Here is an 18,449-nt window from a genome sequence, read left to right as displayed (position 1 = left end):
TACTAGAGGACTGAATAGGGCTGAATAGAGCGCCAAGCCGCCTAAGCCCGAACCATGTGCGCTAAATAACCTTAGATTCACTATATATTTTGTGATTGCCATGTTTTTGTTCTACCTTCTAGTATCTAGTACTTGTGAGGGATAGAATGAGTTACTGGTGATTTCGCGGACCACAGACTACAACCTTCAAGCGAGTCTAGGTCGAGCTAGTCGAAAACCTTCTTTTCCAGGCAAGTGCTCGATTAGGTAATTTCACGGAAATGTTGCCGGGACGGACCTGACCGGAACAACACGCGGGACCATAGCTCGACGAATGCGGAAATATTATGTAAGTGAATTAGCTAAATCGTAGGGGAACATCCAAAATGCAACCGCCTCAATTGAGGATACAAAGCTTAGAACGCAAGAACAACAGATGTCAAAGCATGGACGTGTCCAGCAAATAGAGAACAGCAAAGGCCCTTTGAGGGGGCATACCTCACAGTGGAAACAGTGCCGATGCGTGATCCTCACGCCAAGAAACTTTCAACCGTGGGTAACATTAAATTGCCGTATTGATCACAACACGATGCCGACTTTTTGATTGCGGTGGCCTGTCAATAGCCAGATGAGGTCATCCCCCTTGTTATAGACCAAGGCTGGGAAGTATAGAAGTGCCCAGAAGACCAAGGTTATCACAGTCAGAGCGAAGGCGTTGACGACGAGTTTTTCATTGAATGTCAACACATAGAGGCCGAAAGTCACTTCGTAGCGGTAGTACCCGAGTTGCACGCGGTTATAAGCCCGTTGGAAGATATTGCGTTGTTGACTGCGCCAATGCGCGCTTGATTTCATGCTTGACGAGTATCTATCGATACATTCATTCATAGCCGCTGGCACTTGCGCCGTTAAGGTGGTCATGGGGGCACAAAGGGGCTCATTTTCGTTTGTCGTCGTGGGAAGCATTATGATGGTTTGGCCAATCGTACACAGGTGGTGAACAACAACGTTCGCTGGAATTTCGAGTCCAGCCGTAGGCGCAAATCAAGAGAACGTGTCAAAAAGGGTCGCAAACAACACGCATAGAATGCTAGGTTGCAAGGATTCATATATGGGGCCAGAGGGAAAATCTAGGGGAGGAGCGTGACGCAAGGGGCTGTCAACGGGGGAAAGAAAAATTGCAGTGCTATAGATTTTAGCTTCGCCTGATTTCTCCTGTGAGCCGATAGATAACTAGGTCGATGATGTCACCATCACCAGTGTATATAAACCTTTGCCGACGGCTTCGGAATATGGAGTATTGCGACGTCCACGGGTATATGGACAGCTCGTATAATTAGCCGGAATCTTGAGCCGGAAGGTGATGAGGACTAGTGCTGACGTTTTGACTAAGTCAGTAATGTCGACACGATCATTCTTTCCTGCATATTAGAAGGTTCTTGCAACGCTCATAAGTTTTTACGTTATTTTGCATATATTTGTCATGATGTCGCCGACCATGAACATTGCGCGACGAAGTACACAAAAAAAAAATTAGTGTGAAGAGCCTTGTGACTAAGGGAATGCTGGGGAAATGCCATCTCCTAGACCCAAACTACAATCCTTGGGATGACTCAAGACTGGCCAATACCAAGCAGTGATAAGGTAGTGGTAGGGCGTAGGGCAGAGAGGATGTCCCGGATGTCTCGGCCATCTAACAGAAAATCCACCTTCCACCAATCCGACTTTTCCGAAAGGGATCAATCAAACTCGGCCAGCCCGGCAAGGCCGTCAACACAGGGGAATTTCATGCGTAGATTCCCTTTCATTTCTGCAACAATCATAGTAAATTTATACTACGCAGTACTATGAGCGCTGTCTCAACTTCTATATCAACTATACATTTTTTTCTGTCAAACTTTCGAACGGGGTATGACCCAAAAATTGCTGTCCAATACTTTCAGGTCTGCCATCATGGGATAGATGATGTGCTTCCAGCAAAATAGATGCTCCAAATCGAACACTGCGATTGAATAGCGATTCGTCACCCATCAGCTGAGGAAGGTACGAGAACAAATCGTCTGTCTACCCAAAATTTACTATATAATTTTGTTCTTTATCATTTCAAGCACATACGACCATAGGGTGTGGAAAACAGGGCTTCCCGTCCGCTCAGCCGTACTTAAGCCACACGCCGGTGAGTTAGTAGTTGGGTGGGTGACCACCAGCGAATCCTCACTGTTGTATGTTTTTGTTTTTATTTTTTTGTAGTTCTCATCACTCGAGCTTATTCACCTAGATGTATTCTCTAAATTCTATGTGATCGTCCTAGAGACGGCGTGATGATAACCAACTCTGGTGTTGGGTGACGAGAAAAGGCACCCATACGGGATACTACCAAGAATCGCAAGGGGTATAATAATCATAACAATTTGAGCATCATGCAAAAGGCAGAGAGCAAATCGATCAGAACCCATGATTCTAGTCCCACATCCCACCGTCTTCCTCAAACATCTCCATCTTGAACCCTTCCATCTTCAATCCCAACTCTCGATAACATGCACAAATTCTTTTCCAAACAGTTAAATCAGTATCTGGAAGCACCTCATCCTTCTCCCGGGCCTTCTGCTCCCTTGTCTCCATCCAATCCTCGTAATCCTCCTCGCTCGTACAGGTCGTCTGCGAGTTAATATCCAGCACAAGATCAAACTGCCCGTTCATTTTCCCCCGATCAGGTTCATCCAAATAACTAGATCTACTCGGCTGAAAACCCCCAGCGGGCACAGAAGCCGGGAAATACATTTCGATCGACTTCGCGTATGCCCAGTCTTTCCAGTCTCGATCAATCAGGAATTCAAACAGCGGTGCCATTCGGAGTCCGTCCTCCGGAATACCCGCCTTTTCCTTGCTCCAATGCCAGCCAAAAGGTGTACAGCTGTATTTAAATGTGCCGACTTGATAGAGAGGCGGTTGGTGCGTGAGCATGCGGCGCCAGCTGGCTTCGGGTCGGATGAACATCTCTCGAATAGCTGGGGATCTCTCCCAGATAAGATCGGTCAGGCAAATACTACTTTCTTCGGGATTGAAAATCGATGGGAATGCTTTTGCCAGTAGCGGGTTCTCGATTCGAGTGCCGAGGTTGAGATCATGGCTGATTGGTCGGAGAAATAGAGTTTCCTGCAGGGACTGCGTGGTGCAGATCAAGTCTTTCCATGTGCGACTGATTCTCTGGGCGGCGATCAGCGTTCGCATGTCCATTTGGTGCAGGATTGAGGTTACGATCTCTGGGATCGCGAGGGCCCGCATCTGGGCGCTGTTCTCGGGCATATCTAGTGTTGAGGACAATTTTATGATAATTCGGTGGAAATGGAAGGCGTTTGACTTGAGAATCTTTGTTGAGCCGCACTGCGTGTGGTGTCAAAGGAGCATCGGCTGACTATGAGCTAGCAGATCGCTAGCGTCTACAGGCAGATGAGGGGTTGTGAAATTTTTCTATGATCCTCCTATATGCTTTCTCTCCCTGGATCTCCATCTCAATCACACTTATCTCCAGCTTTCCCTTTCGCGTCCATTCGCTGGCTTTCCATAAAGCTATCACCCTTGGGTCTTCGGTATGTTCCTGCGAGGCGATCCCATGCCGTTGTAAACTGACCGTAGTTGTAGTTGAAGTGCAAGTGATGCATCGTGTGACAAGAGGCGCCGTTAATGACCTCTGATGCTGGCAAGTATTCAGCGTCATCTGTGGGAATCAATATAAATCGTCATGCTATTGCTTCGGGGGGGATGAGAAAACTCACGAATCAAAACTGTCCACAGAGTGACAAAGATAAATAACCCCAGATATGCGCCTTTCTGCAACGGAAAAAGCAACGGGTAGATATGGTAAGGCAGACTCTGCGACCATCCATCCAAGGGATGGAACGCATAGCTGGCGAACGGTGTCGGCACAGCCCATTTATGGTGTGGCTTGTGAAGCCAGCGGTAAATTTGAGGATGATGCAGGGCACGGTGGATCCAGTAAATCCCACTGTCTGTGAAGCAGATAAACAATGGATATTGTAGTAGGGTGTATCCGAAGAACGGAGAGTCACTTGTGAAATCATACAGCTTCGACCATCCCCGGATCTCTGCTAGGAAGAATGGGACGGTGAGGAGTGTCATCCAAGGAATTGCAGAGATGCCTTGGTTGATCTCGAGTTTGATTTGATTTGGGAGGAATCGCGGGTGTTGGAGTAGTCTCTTGTCAAATAGTGTGTGGTATAATAACAGGCTACCAAGGAGGTACATTATCATTGCAAAAAGCCTGTTGCAGATGTCAGTTGATGAACTACTGTACTTCAGATGGAAGGTTTACCATGTAATCAAGTATAGTGACAATGCTTGCCTGGCAATGTCATCTCTCTTCCAACGGCTTGCTTCCGCCCATCTCGAGGGCTCCATGGGGTAATAAAGCCTGACATGTCGGTTCAGGTTAATAGTGGCTAGGGAATTATTCTTGGAATTTTCTGCTGGGTCCGGCGAGAGTAATGCATAGCACCGATCGAGGATCAATGTATCCAAAATATCCAGAAAAATATCCATTGTTGAAAGAATGCGTTATATCCCTCGACTTACGCAAGAATAGGACATTTCTCTTTCTTATATGTGGAAAATACCTACATGGGATATACCTACATGGCAAATGCCCACACGGCGAATACCCACATGGTGAATACCTACACGGGAGATACCTACCTATCTATGTCTGTGCACCCACTGACCAACTTAACAGGGAGCACTTACACGCAGTGATCCATTCAGCGCCACGCGTGGATATCAATCAGTGACTGAACAATCTATTCCAAAGACGAACGCAGTTTACTAGTCTCCCTACGACTGTTCCGCACACACTCTCAAGAGATATATATCGAACTTTCAGCTTTTTGATTTACCCCATTTTTCACTTCACTTGTCGAAATTTGATAGTTTTCTCTATATAATATGTAAGCAAAACAAATACTGACTTTCGATAATTGCATGAATCAGTTGTTGGAGCTTTACAGGGATTGTGTATCGTGAGCTATTCTGAAATGATCTTTATAAGATCAATAACAGCATATATTTCCATCAACCAGCCAATGGTCGAGTTAACTCGATCACCATCTTCCTTGGTCTAGTGGTGATGATTTCCGCTTGTCATTAACACCGATAAGCGCGGGAGACCGGGGTTCGATTCCCCGAGGGAGAGATTTCTTTTTTGCCCAGTTTTTTTTTTTCCTTACCAAACTGGGAGAGTATTGAATGACCGAATGGCATGATTCTTTTTAGCATTAGGTGGAGATTTTAAAAGAAACTAACAATAGCTGTTTTCATGGCTTCCATATCAAGTAAACAAACTGCTCAACTCCTACTCGGAGCTTTACACAATACATGTCCTAAAAGTGGCGGATGAGTGAAAGAGTGGATCAATGATCAGGCAGGGTACACAGCAAAAAAAAAAAAGAAACATCCCCGAGGCATTCATTCCAATGGCAAAAAGGATCAGTCTTCCACATTCAAATAAAGGCGTCTGCGTTTGCATCGTTGTTAGTGACTTCACCCATATGTCGACGGCGACTATCCAGGAACAAATCAACCATGCGCTTGCTAGAGATTGTGGAATGGATGTCATGAAGTTGGCTGTAGCTTTCCATGATGTCATTGTACTCATCCTGCTCCCTCGCGTTCTCATTGTTCGCACGGGTTCCTCGTTGCGTACGCATGGACCGGAAATGATTGATCCTACTATCTTGGGCAATTGGAGCACGTCTGGCTGAATAGCGTCGCTGCTGCTCTCTGGTCCAAGACCGATTTGCTCCCACTCTCTTGGGGGTTGGGGACTCTGGTGGCTGCATGTTTCCGGATCTCAATCGGATTGGCGACGGTTCTTGACTGCAAGCAATGGGGGTAGGCTTGGGTGAGGAAATGTTTTCATCGGACTTAGCAGCGGTATCCATGGCCAATGAGTCAGTGTGACTTTGCGCCATATTCTTTAAGTCAGTTGTCTGTAATGGCAAGATGGTTCGCAAGTCGGAAGCCTGGACTAAAGGACGGGAGAAATTGCTCTGTGACGGGACTCTGTCCTCAACCGAAGCTTTGCGCTTGGTGAGACTTTGGCTCCCTGAAACCCCTAGCAGAGTCGCCGAAACGGGAGCGGAGATGGCAATAGGAGCCCGTCGAGCCATACTGGTCAAGTACTCATCATCATCCTGGTATTGTGCATCTTCTCTAATGTGTTCCCTTGTGGGACTTGCCTGTTCAATTCGTTCAATCTGCGAGCTCATCCATTGCTGCCAATCTGCACTGGGATTTGCACGAGGTGTGGGAGATGAAGCCCGATTGGGACGCTTGGGGGAGATGTATGTCGTCCGCTGTGGAGTAAATATAGTCGCTGTTCCTGGTTCATCATGAACGGCCACGTCGGCGTTGTCAGTTTTCGTTGGGGTATTGCCACTTGTGGTCCGGGAATATACACTTGGGGAAACAATGTCCCTTTTCGAGGCCCGAAGGCGAGAAACGATAACACTGCCACTATCCTCATCCGATTCCTCGCCCACACCGCACGCTAATTGCCACGATCTTTTTCTGAAACAGTAGTCGTATGTTGATCTGTCGCCTGAGGCGGCATGCCTTGAGAAACTTGTATCGACCTAACTGAGCGCGGATACTTTCGTGGACTTGATTGATCACCACCACGCGCCGTTGCGAATGAGCCGGGCGAGACTGAGGATTCTCGGCTTGGGACATGGCGGATAGTCTGTTTGCCATGTTGGGAGTAGACCGAGTTTGTCCGTTCCGGAATCGCACGATGTTGCGACAAATTGCCGAACACCAGCTCCTCGTTGGGATCGGATAGGGAATTTCGGCCCATCTGCTTCAACAGAGCTGTGTACAAATCTTGACTGTCAACAATGTTAATTTGATGAGTACCTGCTCTCACACCCAAAGGAGATTGACTTTCGGCATCATTAATTGTGGGCGTCCTTGGTAGTTGGTGATTCAAATCCCCATCCTCTCTGATCAAGGAAAGAGATTGGCGATGTCCTGGCTTCCTGGTTGTGACTGTGTTTGGCATGGTTGAATCAGCCCAACTGGTGACGCGCGATTTGGAACTGCAGATACTATCACGGCCGGGAGACTGGGGCATTGACTGGAAATAGTTGGATTCAATACCGTTTCCAATGGCTGTAAATTTGGGAGGAGAGAATCCTTCAGGGCCTTTCCCAATCGGACTTGCCCCAGACGCCCAAGCGCCATTTTGATTAGCATGTGGTGCAGGTTGTTGATTCGCAACCCTGGAAAAGCCAAACACACGTCTAAATTTGTTTTTGATCGAACTTGAAAAAGATCGAGATTTATCACACAGTTCAGTAGAGACACCGAGGCGACCTTCACTCGTCGCCCGGAAAGATCTGCGAAATGGCCTGTGCTCCTTCTTGTGTCCGAGAAAGAAAGATGACCGTCGAGGCTGAACTATTCTACTGTTGGAATCCTGGGTAAACTGGCTACGAGCAAGCTGGATAGCCGCATCGCAACCCTGAGCAGTCGGACGGACTTGCTGCGATTGATGATTTCCTCGAAGAAAAGACATGGATCGTCTCATTGTTCGTGGCATCTGAAATCCAGGACTGCGCTCGGGATCAAGGGGATCACCACAAGGCATGGTCGGCACTCCATATGGGGTCTGTGAAGCTCGTTGTCTAGTCGAGAACATTGACTTAGCCTTGCGCAATCGACGATATGAAGAGGGCACTGAGCTGTCTCGCCCATCAAGCCCGTTGAGTTCTGTGATTGGAGGAAGAGCGGCAGGGTCATCGAAGCGATGAGGTCGAGCTGATACGCTGGTCACCTCTTTGGACCGATGAGTATCTGAAATTTTAGGCAAGTCGCCCTGGCTGACTGACGTGCTGTCACCAGTGCTCTGAAGGCTCGACCTGGGACGTCTGCGAGGGATGGCAACATTTCCTGGACCACCTAGTCGTTCGTACGGGGTTTTCGACTCCTGTGACGAGTTTTGACTTGAGAGCATGGCCCGGGAAGCTGCAGCAGCTGCAGCTGCATCGGGGACCTCCGGGGCTGGTCGTCGTGGCTTTCGTATTGAGCGGGTGGACATGGACCTTCTTAGGCTGCGTGTATTGTATGTAGAGGAAAACATGTTACAAAATATCTGCAGAGTATATGACTACAGAATTATTGAGAAGAAGAAACCAGAGAAGAGATTTGAAGAGGGAAGATTGAAGAGGTACTCCTGAAAGGAAGCACATCAACGGAAGGTGCCCTGGAAGGAAGGCAACCCCCCTTCCACTTCACCCTCCTCGATTTTCTCTCCAAAATGTTAGGGCCTTGATTTAAGCGCCGAGAGCCCTGAGTACGGGCGACTATGCCACCCGGGGCATAAGCCTCCCATGATAATATTGCCTGGCAGTTTTTCAGTAATCCGAAGGTTCAATATCTGATTTTGTTCTTTTGTATTTGAACATACCGGGCCTCTGCGTTATTAAAGATAGTATAAGTCAAAACACCTAAATTATGATGGGACAGAGAGGGCTTATAAGTATAGGCGACTAATAGGTCTGCGGAGGCATAACTCACTTATTAATGAATGTTACCTAGTAGTAATTTAGATCCATACTTATTTTACCAAAACTAACTATATACTTCTCGAATTCAGGTATATCAGAAATCAAGAATATCGAATCGAAGTATTTACCGTTTTCAATACTAGAGATAAATAGATACTCGTCGTATTATGAAGTATATAGGTATAGAAATCAAATCGAACTTGAAATTGATATTGAATCTACAATTGAAATTGGCATATGGATTTCGAGAGATGGTAATAAGGACGACCGGGCAATATCCAATGGGAGGGTTATGCCCCAGGTGGCATACTTAGTCGCCCGTACCTGAGATCTAGCCTTCCAAGACGCTAAAAATGGTGACTCACCCCTTAGTCTGACTCAGGATCTAAAGATGAGACTGGTCGAGATGAACGTATTAATAGTTCGCACCTCTCGATGGTCTGTGAGATCTCATCAAAGACAATTCAGGTTACCTGAAATGGCGGCCTCACGATCTGCTCCATCCAGCCATGTCTATCTCAACGGCCGAACCCTGGAAGGAGGTGGGCAACTGGTTCGAATTGCCATCGGGCTGTCTGCATTGACTGGTCGCCCAGTTAGCATTGATCATGTTCGTGCAAATCGAGGGGGAAAAAAGGGGCTTAAGAGATCTCATGTTGCAGCAGTAAAGATGTTGGCCGAGATTAGCGGCAGCAAAATATCAGGAGGCGAAGTTGGCTCCCAGTTCTTGAACTTCTTTCCTCAATCAGCCAGATCAAAACTCGGACCGCTCCTGGATTTATCTCAAGTGACGGTAAAGTCTGAGTACGATATCAAGCTCACGACCGCCGGTGCCATCTTACTTGTCTTCCAGGCTCTCTATCCATATCTGCTTTATGTTGGATCGCAGGCGTCTGCTCCTTTTGTCAAAGTCAACATCACTGGTGGAACTAATGCTGCTTGGTCTCCATCATATGACTATGCAGCACAAGTTCTCATTCCCAATTTCGCTAAACTTGGACTTCCTTCTTTGTCTATTATCCTCCATAAGCGTGGCTGGTCAGCGGGGCCAGTTGACCTTGGATCAGTCACTTTCCTCATACATACACTCGCATCTGAACATAAGCCAGAGGGCAAAAATCAACCCACAGGGTCATCGGAGAAAGATCGGCATCGGACCGCTGAGCCTCTATGCAGCTTCCCACGGATTGATTTAATGGATCACGAGCGTGGGAAAGTCACGCAAATTGATATCACAATACTGGCACCTGACCAGCCCACCATAAATGGCGACGCGGAAGGGAGTACGGGGAGCACTGTTCGTCAGTTTATGGAACAAATCACTGAACACACTCTCCGCCGTGAGATCAGAAAGCTGGATCCGTCTATATTTGCCGAACTCTCTACTTTGTCTCTTCCATTTGAAGAAGACGCTCTTAGTAAATCATCGGCCAAAAGTACACCAGTACCTATTAAAATTCACACATCGGAAGCTACAAATCACCGGAGCCACGTATACATCCTTCTTGTGGCCCATACTTCCTCTGGTTTCCGAATAGGTCATGAGATTCTAGGTGGCGTGGGAGGCGATCGCCTGCCTAGGCCAAAGGGCAAGGGGAAACAAAAACAACAGCCAGCCCATGACCCTCGGGGAGATTCTCAAGATCAGATAGAATTTTCTGCGGCTGCGGATCTAGTCCGTCGATGTGTGCAAGGATTCATAGGAGAGATCTCAAAAGAAGAAATCCCAAATGAGAGATCAAATGCCCATCCAAACCAGAAAAATCCTTCCACCGCCAAGAGATCTTGTCTAGATCCAAATATGAGGGATCAGATTGTTGTTTTCGAGGCACTTGGAAAGGCCTGTCACGCAGGTGTGCATGACACCGAAGCAGCCGACACCGAACCTCTGGAAGACGAGCGAGATTGGACACTCCACACAAAGACCGCGCAATGGGTGTGCCGGAAGATGTTGAATGTCTAGATAGTTGCACTTGGAGAGATATATACGATGCCGTATTGAACGCACGAGTTGAAATTTGAGCCTTCACAACCTCTCGAGGTCTGAACAATGATCCATCAATAGAATCTAAGATATAAGATATCAGATATCCAATCAAACCTCAACGGTACGGAGTACTCCGTACTTTTCACGCTGTCAGCAAAGAAAAAAACAAATCTACTCATGGCAAAATTGGTCCGCTAAGTGTCGGTGTCCACGTAACGCGTCTAGCCACGTTAGAACCCGAGATTAGAGGATCTACGCCTCAAAGCGGCTCTTCAACCAGGGGGCCAAACTTGCCGGTCAACTTACCAGCCCGTTCGGCGCTTACTACTACCCCTACCCGACGGCGCGTTCCAGACCGGAACTAATCACCAGTTGGTAAGTATAGCCGAGAAATCTATATTGTAGATCCGATCGGATATATCTTCACTACGGTCTATTTGACCGTTTGATACATTTGTATCAGATTAGAGGTTCAAAAGGCGGTCTTTGGACGCTTATGGGGCGTGGTGGATATCGAGTGTTCGTGTTCGGGCTACGTACATGCAACAACGCACGAGATCCACTTTGGCTTGACTGTTGGATATAAACAGAACTGACGAGTCTTTGATTTGAAATTCATGTGATCCCCTGTCTTTTCTTGTCAAATCCAATCTATTTTCTGATCTTCTTAGTATTGGCCCCTTGAGCTAGCTACTGCATAACATGCCGCCATTGTGTCGGGACATTGGCGAGACAAGTTAATATAGATTTAATCTCGGTAATTAAAAAAGCAATCTTTTAGAATTTTCACACTATGAGAGCTCGACGAGGTTCAAGGATGTGAGCCCAATATCGTTATATCGGACCTGTAAGCATAGTGCCTAACGAGATAATCAGCAAGACCTGACAATATCAACGAATGCTACCTGATACATTGAATGACGCATCGAAGTTTTACGCAAATGTCAATAAATGTACGGAGTAACGCCACACCGATTACCCTTCCCACAGCGATCACTGAACAGATCCGAATTTTTTTTTTCAAAGCTAGGGCATCGTTCTCAAAAGCAGGCATCCCGTGGAGATGGAACATGCCAAATTCCCCACAGTTCCTGAAACAACGATCCGCTATAGTACATGTATGTAGCTGAGCGTTGAAAATTACCCAATACCGAGAAAAACAGAAGAAAAAAGGGGCTTGAAATGTAAACAAAAAGAGAAAACGCATAGAAGTCCAGTAGAAGCGGCTAGAAGCGAATTCAACGCTAGGCTCCTTCGTTAGCTTAGTCTACTGGGCTTTGTTTTACATGATCCGACGACTATGGAATGTGGGTTTGTTTTTCTTTTTTTCTCTTTTTTTTCCCTCAATCTTTTTTTAGTCGTTATTTCTGTGCTTTTGTGTACTTTTTTTTTTGGTCCCCCCCCAGATACCTAGTTCCTAGTTCATTTTAGTGTTGAGTTAGCTCCAAGGATGTCTAGATTACAATAATATAGATAATATAGACAACAGTTTCAGATGTGAACAAAACACGCGGAGTGGGAACTATCTATCTCTGAGACAAGCGATCGACATAGTTCTTTCTCGGTATTCTCCTATCCCCCTTTCCCCCTGTTCTTCGGATAGTAGTCCGCAATGTACTCCGTATGACATACCCTATTCACGTTCCCAGTAAAAAAAAGGTCTCGTACATCGTAGTATATTACTCTGAGTAGACCAAAAAAAGCCCAATCCCTCGGAACCGTTAATTCTCCGAAAAGGCCAGGCCCGGCCACTCAGTCTAGATCCCCCAAAACACATGTGGTGACCACATGACTTTCACAAACTGCGGAAAAAAAAAATTAATTACATCAAATGCTCCGGGAAGTAAAATCATATCAGGTCCGCAATGGCGTCGAAACAAATACCACCCGCAAGAGCTTGTGCATTTCATGTGTGTGCACCCACAAAGACAGGGATCACCCCTGCATAGCGTGAGCTGTCAACAAAAGCCGATAAACGATCGACGGCGCAGGTCGTACTAAGCCTCGCACAAATGCCACTGCCTAACCCGTGTGCAACATAGCCTCGGCCACTTACCAGTAGTAGAGCATGCCACCCGCGCATATACCGCAAGGCGCAGATCTATAGATTAGGGCCAACGGGGCCTAGATCCCGACGGGGATGTAGCTACAAGGTTGTCTCGGCATGGCGCAGGGAATCGGGGGGTGGGTGATGCGACACAGAGGAAATGGGTGGGCTGAGGGCTGTGAAGGATGAAGGGTGTGTTGTCGTGTTCAGAGATGTGAGTTGGCGGGGTGTGTGTGCACGAGCATATTTTTAAACTTGGGGTATTTCTCCATTTCTTTCTTTTGGGTCCTTTGGGGCTTAGATGTCCGTTTCGATGTGAGCAGAATGTTGCGGCTGAAAATTGTTAAAGAAGAGGATTAGCCGGGTGCCGGGTCCCCACGACGGGTTAGGGAGGGGGTTTTTGGGGCCGAAACTTCTCAGCCCCAACATCGGGGCTGAGGTCTAGTCATTTAGACCCAAATGCGTTGCTGCAAGGGTTGGGTAGTAAGATATGTCTAAATCAGGTGTCGGGGTGGAGAATAGATATCTTGCAGGGCTGAGTATTCTGAATTTAATTTTACAGATTATTGAGGAATCAAGAAGGGACAACAGATAGTCAAGCATAACGGTATGAATGCTGTAAATAAGTATATAGCACCAAGGGAATGGTCATATGATAGAAAGCGCAAGTGAAACAGAGGGGTATGGCATCACCGTTCACAAAGAAAAAGAGTCGACATCAGTTAAAGAACATAAAAATAGGGCATAAAAACCAGCACCAAAACAAAACCAGGAATATCAAAGCACACGTATGCGCAAGGAAAAGAACGGGTCGATCAACGATCAACCAGAGTTGAAAGAACCCAATCCATCAGCGCCACTGCCCTCCAGTGGCAGATCCATGTCCGGTATCCATGCAAAAAAAGCGATCTATCCATGCAAAACAAAGAAGCGGGGCCGTTCTGTATAGAAACAAACCCAAGCGAGTGAAAAAGGAAATGTTCGCGAAGTCCATGCCAAGTTTCTCAGTTCTCAAAAGAAGACTTGTAGCAGCTCGCTCATTAGCCCGGCCAATGTGGAGAGGGACGAGATCAAAGAGGTGAGGTAAGATGGGGAAACCAGGAAACCTGGCAAAGCGAAAAGCAACCGGCCGCCGGATATAACAAAGAAACTCCCGGTGATGCAGATGAGAGAGAGAAAGAGAGATAGAGATAAAGAGGCGATTAAGAACAAAGGAAGCCGTAGATCATGCGAGGTGTATCCTAGCCGGTAGGATGCAACCTAGCGAGGAGCTGGGTTATTCACCGGACCGTCCCGGAAGGTGTGCTTTGCGTTCATTACAGCTCAGGCTCCGGCGCTTTGGATGAGATATCACCAAAGAGCTCTGAGGGAAGCACTCGCTTGTAGTCGCGTGGTTGGGCGAATGGCGAAGCGAAAGCTGGACGACGCAGATTTAGAGACTGTCAAGGGAATTAGTTCTTACTTCTTTCTTTTTTCTTTGACCCATGCTCAAAGATATATTAGGAATCACATACAACGCAGTCGGAGCATTTTGCTCCTTGCCTGTTCACACGGCCTCGGCATCCACGAGGATAATTTGCGCAGGAATACATGATAGATCGGTTTAGATCAAGAGAGGGAGAGTTGAAGCGTTGAAGAAAGGAGAAAAAAAAGTAGACTAGACTTTTCAAGCTTTAAATGTAACGGAGAATAAGGGTCAAGGCCTAGAATGTGTACAACACAATGACGTCGGAGGTTCAAGGTAGAAAATCAGCCACAAAGGTCAGAGAAATTTGAAGAAAAAGTTCCAAGGAGAAGATGGACGGGGTTTATAATAGAGGCTTAAAAAGATGGCTTAGACATTTCAAACTCCAAATTCCCAGTGAAAATAGGGAGTATTAGAATTTTTAGGGTTCCATTTATTACGGCCGTTTGCTGGGGTTGGTTTCTTTTTTTTTTTTTTTTCTTTTTTTTTCGCTCTTTATGTCTTATATTTCATATTTTATTTCGTTTTATATTATTTTTTTGGGATATTATTTACTATTTTCGATCTTTTTATTTTCTTTAATCTTTCTCTAACTTGAATCTGAATCATCCTTTTTTCCTTTTTTTCCCTGGGACAGGAGACTTTGGGTAGCATTCAGTCCAGGGATATACTTGGTGCTTGCCGGCTTTTTCAACATTGGATACCAAATTTTTACAATTAGATAACTACATCACTTTTGTATTTGATTCTACTACAGAGATCGGTCGATCATGATCCCTTGACCCGAAGATGCGGGTTGATCGGCTCAAATGCTGGTCTTCGGTGGAAGCTAAGGATCGGCTATACATCGAAAGAGAAAAAAAACGGTAGAATGCATTCTCAGAATGGAACGACTCGCAGTCTATGTATATTGCAGGGACAGGTGGATCAGTTGGCAAGTGCAGATTTCGAAACAGCAGCCTACAAAACCAACCGTTAAGCTTCAGATTGAGTATCCCGTATTTCCGCGAACATGAAAGTCCATACAACATAGATATAGATTGGTATAGATTTGTCTCTATATTGTGGACCTGGTACCCTTTTTTCCTTTTTTTTCCCCTTCTTTTTCCCTTTTTTTCCCATTTTGATTTTTACGGAGTATTGGGGTTTCAAATTGAAGACACCCCTCGATTGTCAATTCTGGGTCTTGGGCCTCCATATGGAGTACTCCGTAGTTCTGGTTTTCTGGAAAAATCTCCACCGAACTCAGGGGATTTCCTCGATTTTCCCTTTCAGGCCTGTTTGTAAGTTTGCATGGAATATTCCGATCCTTCTGTGCTGTCCACTTTCTCCTGATCAGCCCTGTCAATGACATATTTTTTGCTTTTTTGATTATTATACCCCCTATTCTTCCATCCCTCTATCATCCCTCTATTAGGTGATCGTTATCTCATCTATTCAGTACAAACCAATAACAATCTAATACTTTCCTTCACACTTCACTAAAAAACAATCCAATTCAACAGCCTTTTGACTTGGCCTTACATTTTGTAGTTTCTCCCTTTCATCCCTGTGGAGGCTGTGGACCCCGGACCTTTTTTTTTATTTATGATTTGATTTATTTTTCCAGTCAAGCCAGAAACATTTCAAAGTCAAATATATATTACAAATCCTTCAATTGCAGGGCTTACTGTCAGATCCAGTATGCATTCAAGAAGTCTGGCTGGATCTCGATAGCAACACGTTTAGATCATACACCGCCTCTCAGAAAACCTCTTCATATTTCCCCTTGGCTTCAAGGTGGTACACGCGAGGCTAGACGTGGCCCTGTTCTTTTGTCAATTCTGGTGAATCAGGAGATTAAGCTCTTTGCTGGTCACTTGACCAGTTCATGTGGCCAGTTGTAGCTAATCGCACGTTTATGGCTGGTGTGACAACATACTCATTGACCATGTTCAGGGCTATGATTTGGTAGGAACACATTGACCTTTGTATTTGCATTGCAGCCGGGTGTTCCGGTCCGTGAAAGAATAGTGGCCCACAGCTGAACAGAAATATTGCGTCTGGAAGACTCATCTTTATCTCAACATCTGGACCTCAGCCAGAAGAAATAGAAAAATTCTGTGTAACCAAAAATTGCCTACCGTGAAGAGCTTACTACCGCAGTGACAGATGACAGACATATCCATATCCGAGAGAGCTGAGTCCCCCTGCAGCCTACAGTCTCAGCCCAGTCATCATAGTCATGGGAACCTCTGAAATGAGCGATAATCGGAGCAAAAGCTAGAGCCAAATATGACCTCATCCAAGAAATTCAAGGCCGTCACCTTTCTCACCTGCAGAATGCATCTGGACCGCGGATCTCGGTTCATGTGACTTGATTCGGAAAGAGTACTACCTAATCTAGGTTGTTGCTAGGAAAATCATCCATATTGCCTGACTGTACATGATTGGGACTACAACCGGGCGACTTATCTGATGGACCCGACCCATTGCAAGAAATGCGGGGATTCTCCCCCAGCGTCACAGGACATTCAATCGAGGCCGGGGACGATGCAACCGGATTACCGAACTCGAAAGCTTGGAGACTATGCAGAGCAAAAAGGAAACAGCTGAGCTTTTGCATCTTTTCAGTGCCCGATTCTGGCGACTGACAGCATTGCATAATATTCTTCCGAAAACACCTAAGAGACAACAGAACAGAGATGATGAAATAAAAAAGAAAGAAAAAATGACCTCCGAGATGCGCCGTTCACCACACCGCCATTCAAATCTCCAGCATAGATCGAAGAATGAAACATGCTCCGAAGATACCTAGCAGGGACGCGAGCAGCAGCCCGTTTCCTTCCCTGGTCAGTCCCAGATATGCAACTACACCCACTACGAACTCCTTTCGTCGCGCCGCGTCTCGCTTGGATTTCCAACTCGGATCGATAGAGAATGGAGCCACAGCTCGGACACCTGGTCTTGTGTTCTGAGTGTTTGTAGGTGCGTCAGAGGACAACAGAGGTACCGATGCAACGAGCGCAACGGGACGATGATCAGACTGCGCGAAAAGAGGCAGTGCATTGTAAGCGAGTGGTTTGACCTTTCCAGCGTCCCCAACCCACGAAGGCTTATCGAGGTAAAGGACTCGATCGCACCAGCTGGGCCAGCGGTGATTCGACCATTTCCATTCATGATCATCCGTGTCCAAGCCCTGGCGGACAGCTTCGCGAGCGGCATACGAGTATTTGTACGTGGGAGGGAAATCGATCGGTGCCTCGGACAGGCCGTGGAAGGTCCGGCCATAGCTCATCTCGCGCACGAGCTGGTCGTTCTTCAGAAGGTGGGAATAGTGCGATGGGTGATCGAGGTCGACATTGCGCCGGGGGAATTGTTCAATCTCGCCAATGGAGGGCCCGATATTCGACGTGCGGTAGTTCAGGTCTCCAGCAAGAAATATGTATGCGCTTGGGGCGAAGAGATCTCGGCGACTGCCCTCTGCGTGCGCCGATGCAGCGTTGTCGAGAAGGCTGGTGTTTTCGTCCACGCTTGATCTTTCTGCTGGTCTTTTGTTGTTGTGCGTGAATACAAGACGCTCAACGATGCTCTTCCAGTCCTTGTTCCTTCGCTCATAAGAATCCTCCATGGGAGCGAGATGGGCCGCAACGAAAGTGAGGTCCATGGTCTTGGATGGGTGTCCTTCGACAACGTATCCCAGACGTGCCCCGATAGCGCCTTTATTTCCCATTTCCTGAACCCCAACCCCGACATGGGCTGTGTCAATCCATGCGATTTTCCCCAGCGTCTCATTGCGCGCAAAAAGCATCAGACCCGTCATTCCCGTATTGTCGGTGAGGAAGTCCACATAGTGGTGGTTCCATTTTTGTGCCGAAGCTTTCTGAACGGCACGGCGGAATGCATTGAAGTAGGGTGAAAGGTAGGATCCGCCGAGGAACGAGTAGGCGATGGGTGCGATCTCTTGTAGCGAGAGGAAAATTAGGTCGGGTGCGGAGCTCCCCGCACCAGACGCGGGGAGTGCGTCGAAGAAGTGATTCGCGAACGCATCGACATCGACGAAGTTCCGTGCACAGTTGTATGTCAGCACGTAGACACCAAGGGCATCCATACTGAAAAATGAACTCTGCGTCAGGCCACAGAGTGTGGATAGATGAAAGAGTAGATGGGGAAACTGAAGCAGTGACGTCACATGAAAAGGCGGTCACCTCCATGACCGCCTGCCTTGGATTGCAAAAAGTAAATAAAAACACACGCAAACTCGAATTTGGCTCTTGATCTGAAGCAAGACCCTCTTGTACAGACCAAAAAAACTCCTGTTGATGTTTGAATTCGACAAATTAGATGTTCCTTTCAGGAAGAGAGGACAAAAAAAGAAATTGTTGTGCATCATCCGTGAATCGAACACGGGCC

At 46.7% G+C, this 18,449-nt stretch overlaps 6 protein-coding genes across 6 annotated transcripts; 1 reads left to right on the top strand and 5 right to left on the bottom strand.

Moving 5' to 3' along the window:
• Window positions 1-558: 558 nt before the first annotated feature.
• On the bottom strand, window positions 559-945 carry N7500_006887 (serine palmitoyltransferase small subunit family protein; the record flags this gene model as incomplete). Its single annotated transcript, XM_056678031.1, has 1 exon — window positions 559-945. One exon carries the CDS (start codon window positions 943-945, stop codon window positions 559-561), a length of 387 nt encoding a protein of 128 aa, XP_056533031.1.
• A 1,494-nt stretch (window positions 946-2,439) lies between these two features.
• Window positions 2,440-3,285, bottom strand: N7500_006886 (uncharacterized protein; the record flags this gene model as incomplete). Its single annotated transcript, XM_056678030.1, has 1 exon — window positions 2,440-3,285. The coding sequence occupies one exon, from the start codon at window positions 3,283-3,285 to the stop codon at window positions 2,440-2,442; it is 846 nt and encodes a 281-aa protein (XP_056533030.1).
• A 206-nt stretch (window positions 3,286-3,491) lies between these two features.
• Window positions 3,492-4,245, bottom strand: N7500_006885 (sterol desaturase family protein; the record flags this gene model as incomplete). The annotated part of the gene is made up of 2 exons (XM_056678029.1): window positions 3,492-3,697; window positions 3,756-4,245. 2 exons carry the CDS (start codon window positions 4,243-4,245, stop codon window positions 3,492-3,494), a joined length of 696 nt encoding a protein of 231 aa, XP_056533029.1.
• A 1,247-nt stretch (window positions 4,246-5,492) lies between these two features.
• Window positions 5,493-8,089, bottom strand: N7500_006884 (uncharacterized protein; the record flags this gene model as incomplete). Its single annotated transcript, XM_056678028.1, has 2 exons — window positions 5,493-6,555; window positions 6,627-8,089. 2 exons carry the CDS (start codon window positions 8,087-8,089, stop codon window positions 5,493-5,495), a joined length of 2,526 nt encoding a protein of 841 aa, XP_056533028.1.
• A 947-nt stretch (window positions 8,090-9,036) lies between these two features.
• On the top strand, window positions 9,037-10,521 carry N7500_006883 (putative RNA 3'-terminal phosphate cyclase; the record flags this gene model as incomplete). The annotated part of the gene is made up of 1 exon (XM_056678027.1): window positions 9,037-10,521. The coding sequence occupies one exon, from the start codon at window positions 9,037-9,039 to the stop codon at window positions 10,519-10,521; it is 1,485 nt and encodes a 494-aa protein (XP_056533027.1).
• Window positions 10,522-16,803: 6,282 nt separating this feature from the next.
• On the bottom strand, window positions 16,804-18,147 carry N7500_006882 (putative inositol 5-phosphatase; the record flags this gene model as incomplete). The annotated part of the gene is made up of 1 exon (XM_056678026.1): window positions 16,804-18,147. The coding sequence occupies one exon, from the start codon at window positions 18,145-18,147 to the stop codon at window positions 16,804-16,806; it is 1,344 nt and encodes a 447-aa protein (XP_056533026.1).
• Window positions 18,148-18,449: the final 302 nt, after the last annotated feature.

The sequence above is a fragment of the Penicillium coprophilum genome, assembly GCF_028826855.1.
Source record: "Penicillium coprophilum strain IBT 35676 chromosome Unknown utg000004l_segment0_segment0, whole genome shotgun sequence".
NCBI classification, from domain to species: domain Eukaryota; kingdom Fungi; phylum Ascomycota; class Eurotiomycetes; order Eurotiales; family Aspergillaceae; genus Penicillium; species Penicillium coprophilum.
The sequence above is the reverse complement of the archived record's forward strand: the minus strand, read 5'-3'. Positions and strand labels throughout refer to the sequence as shown.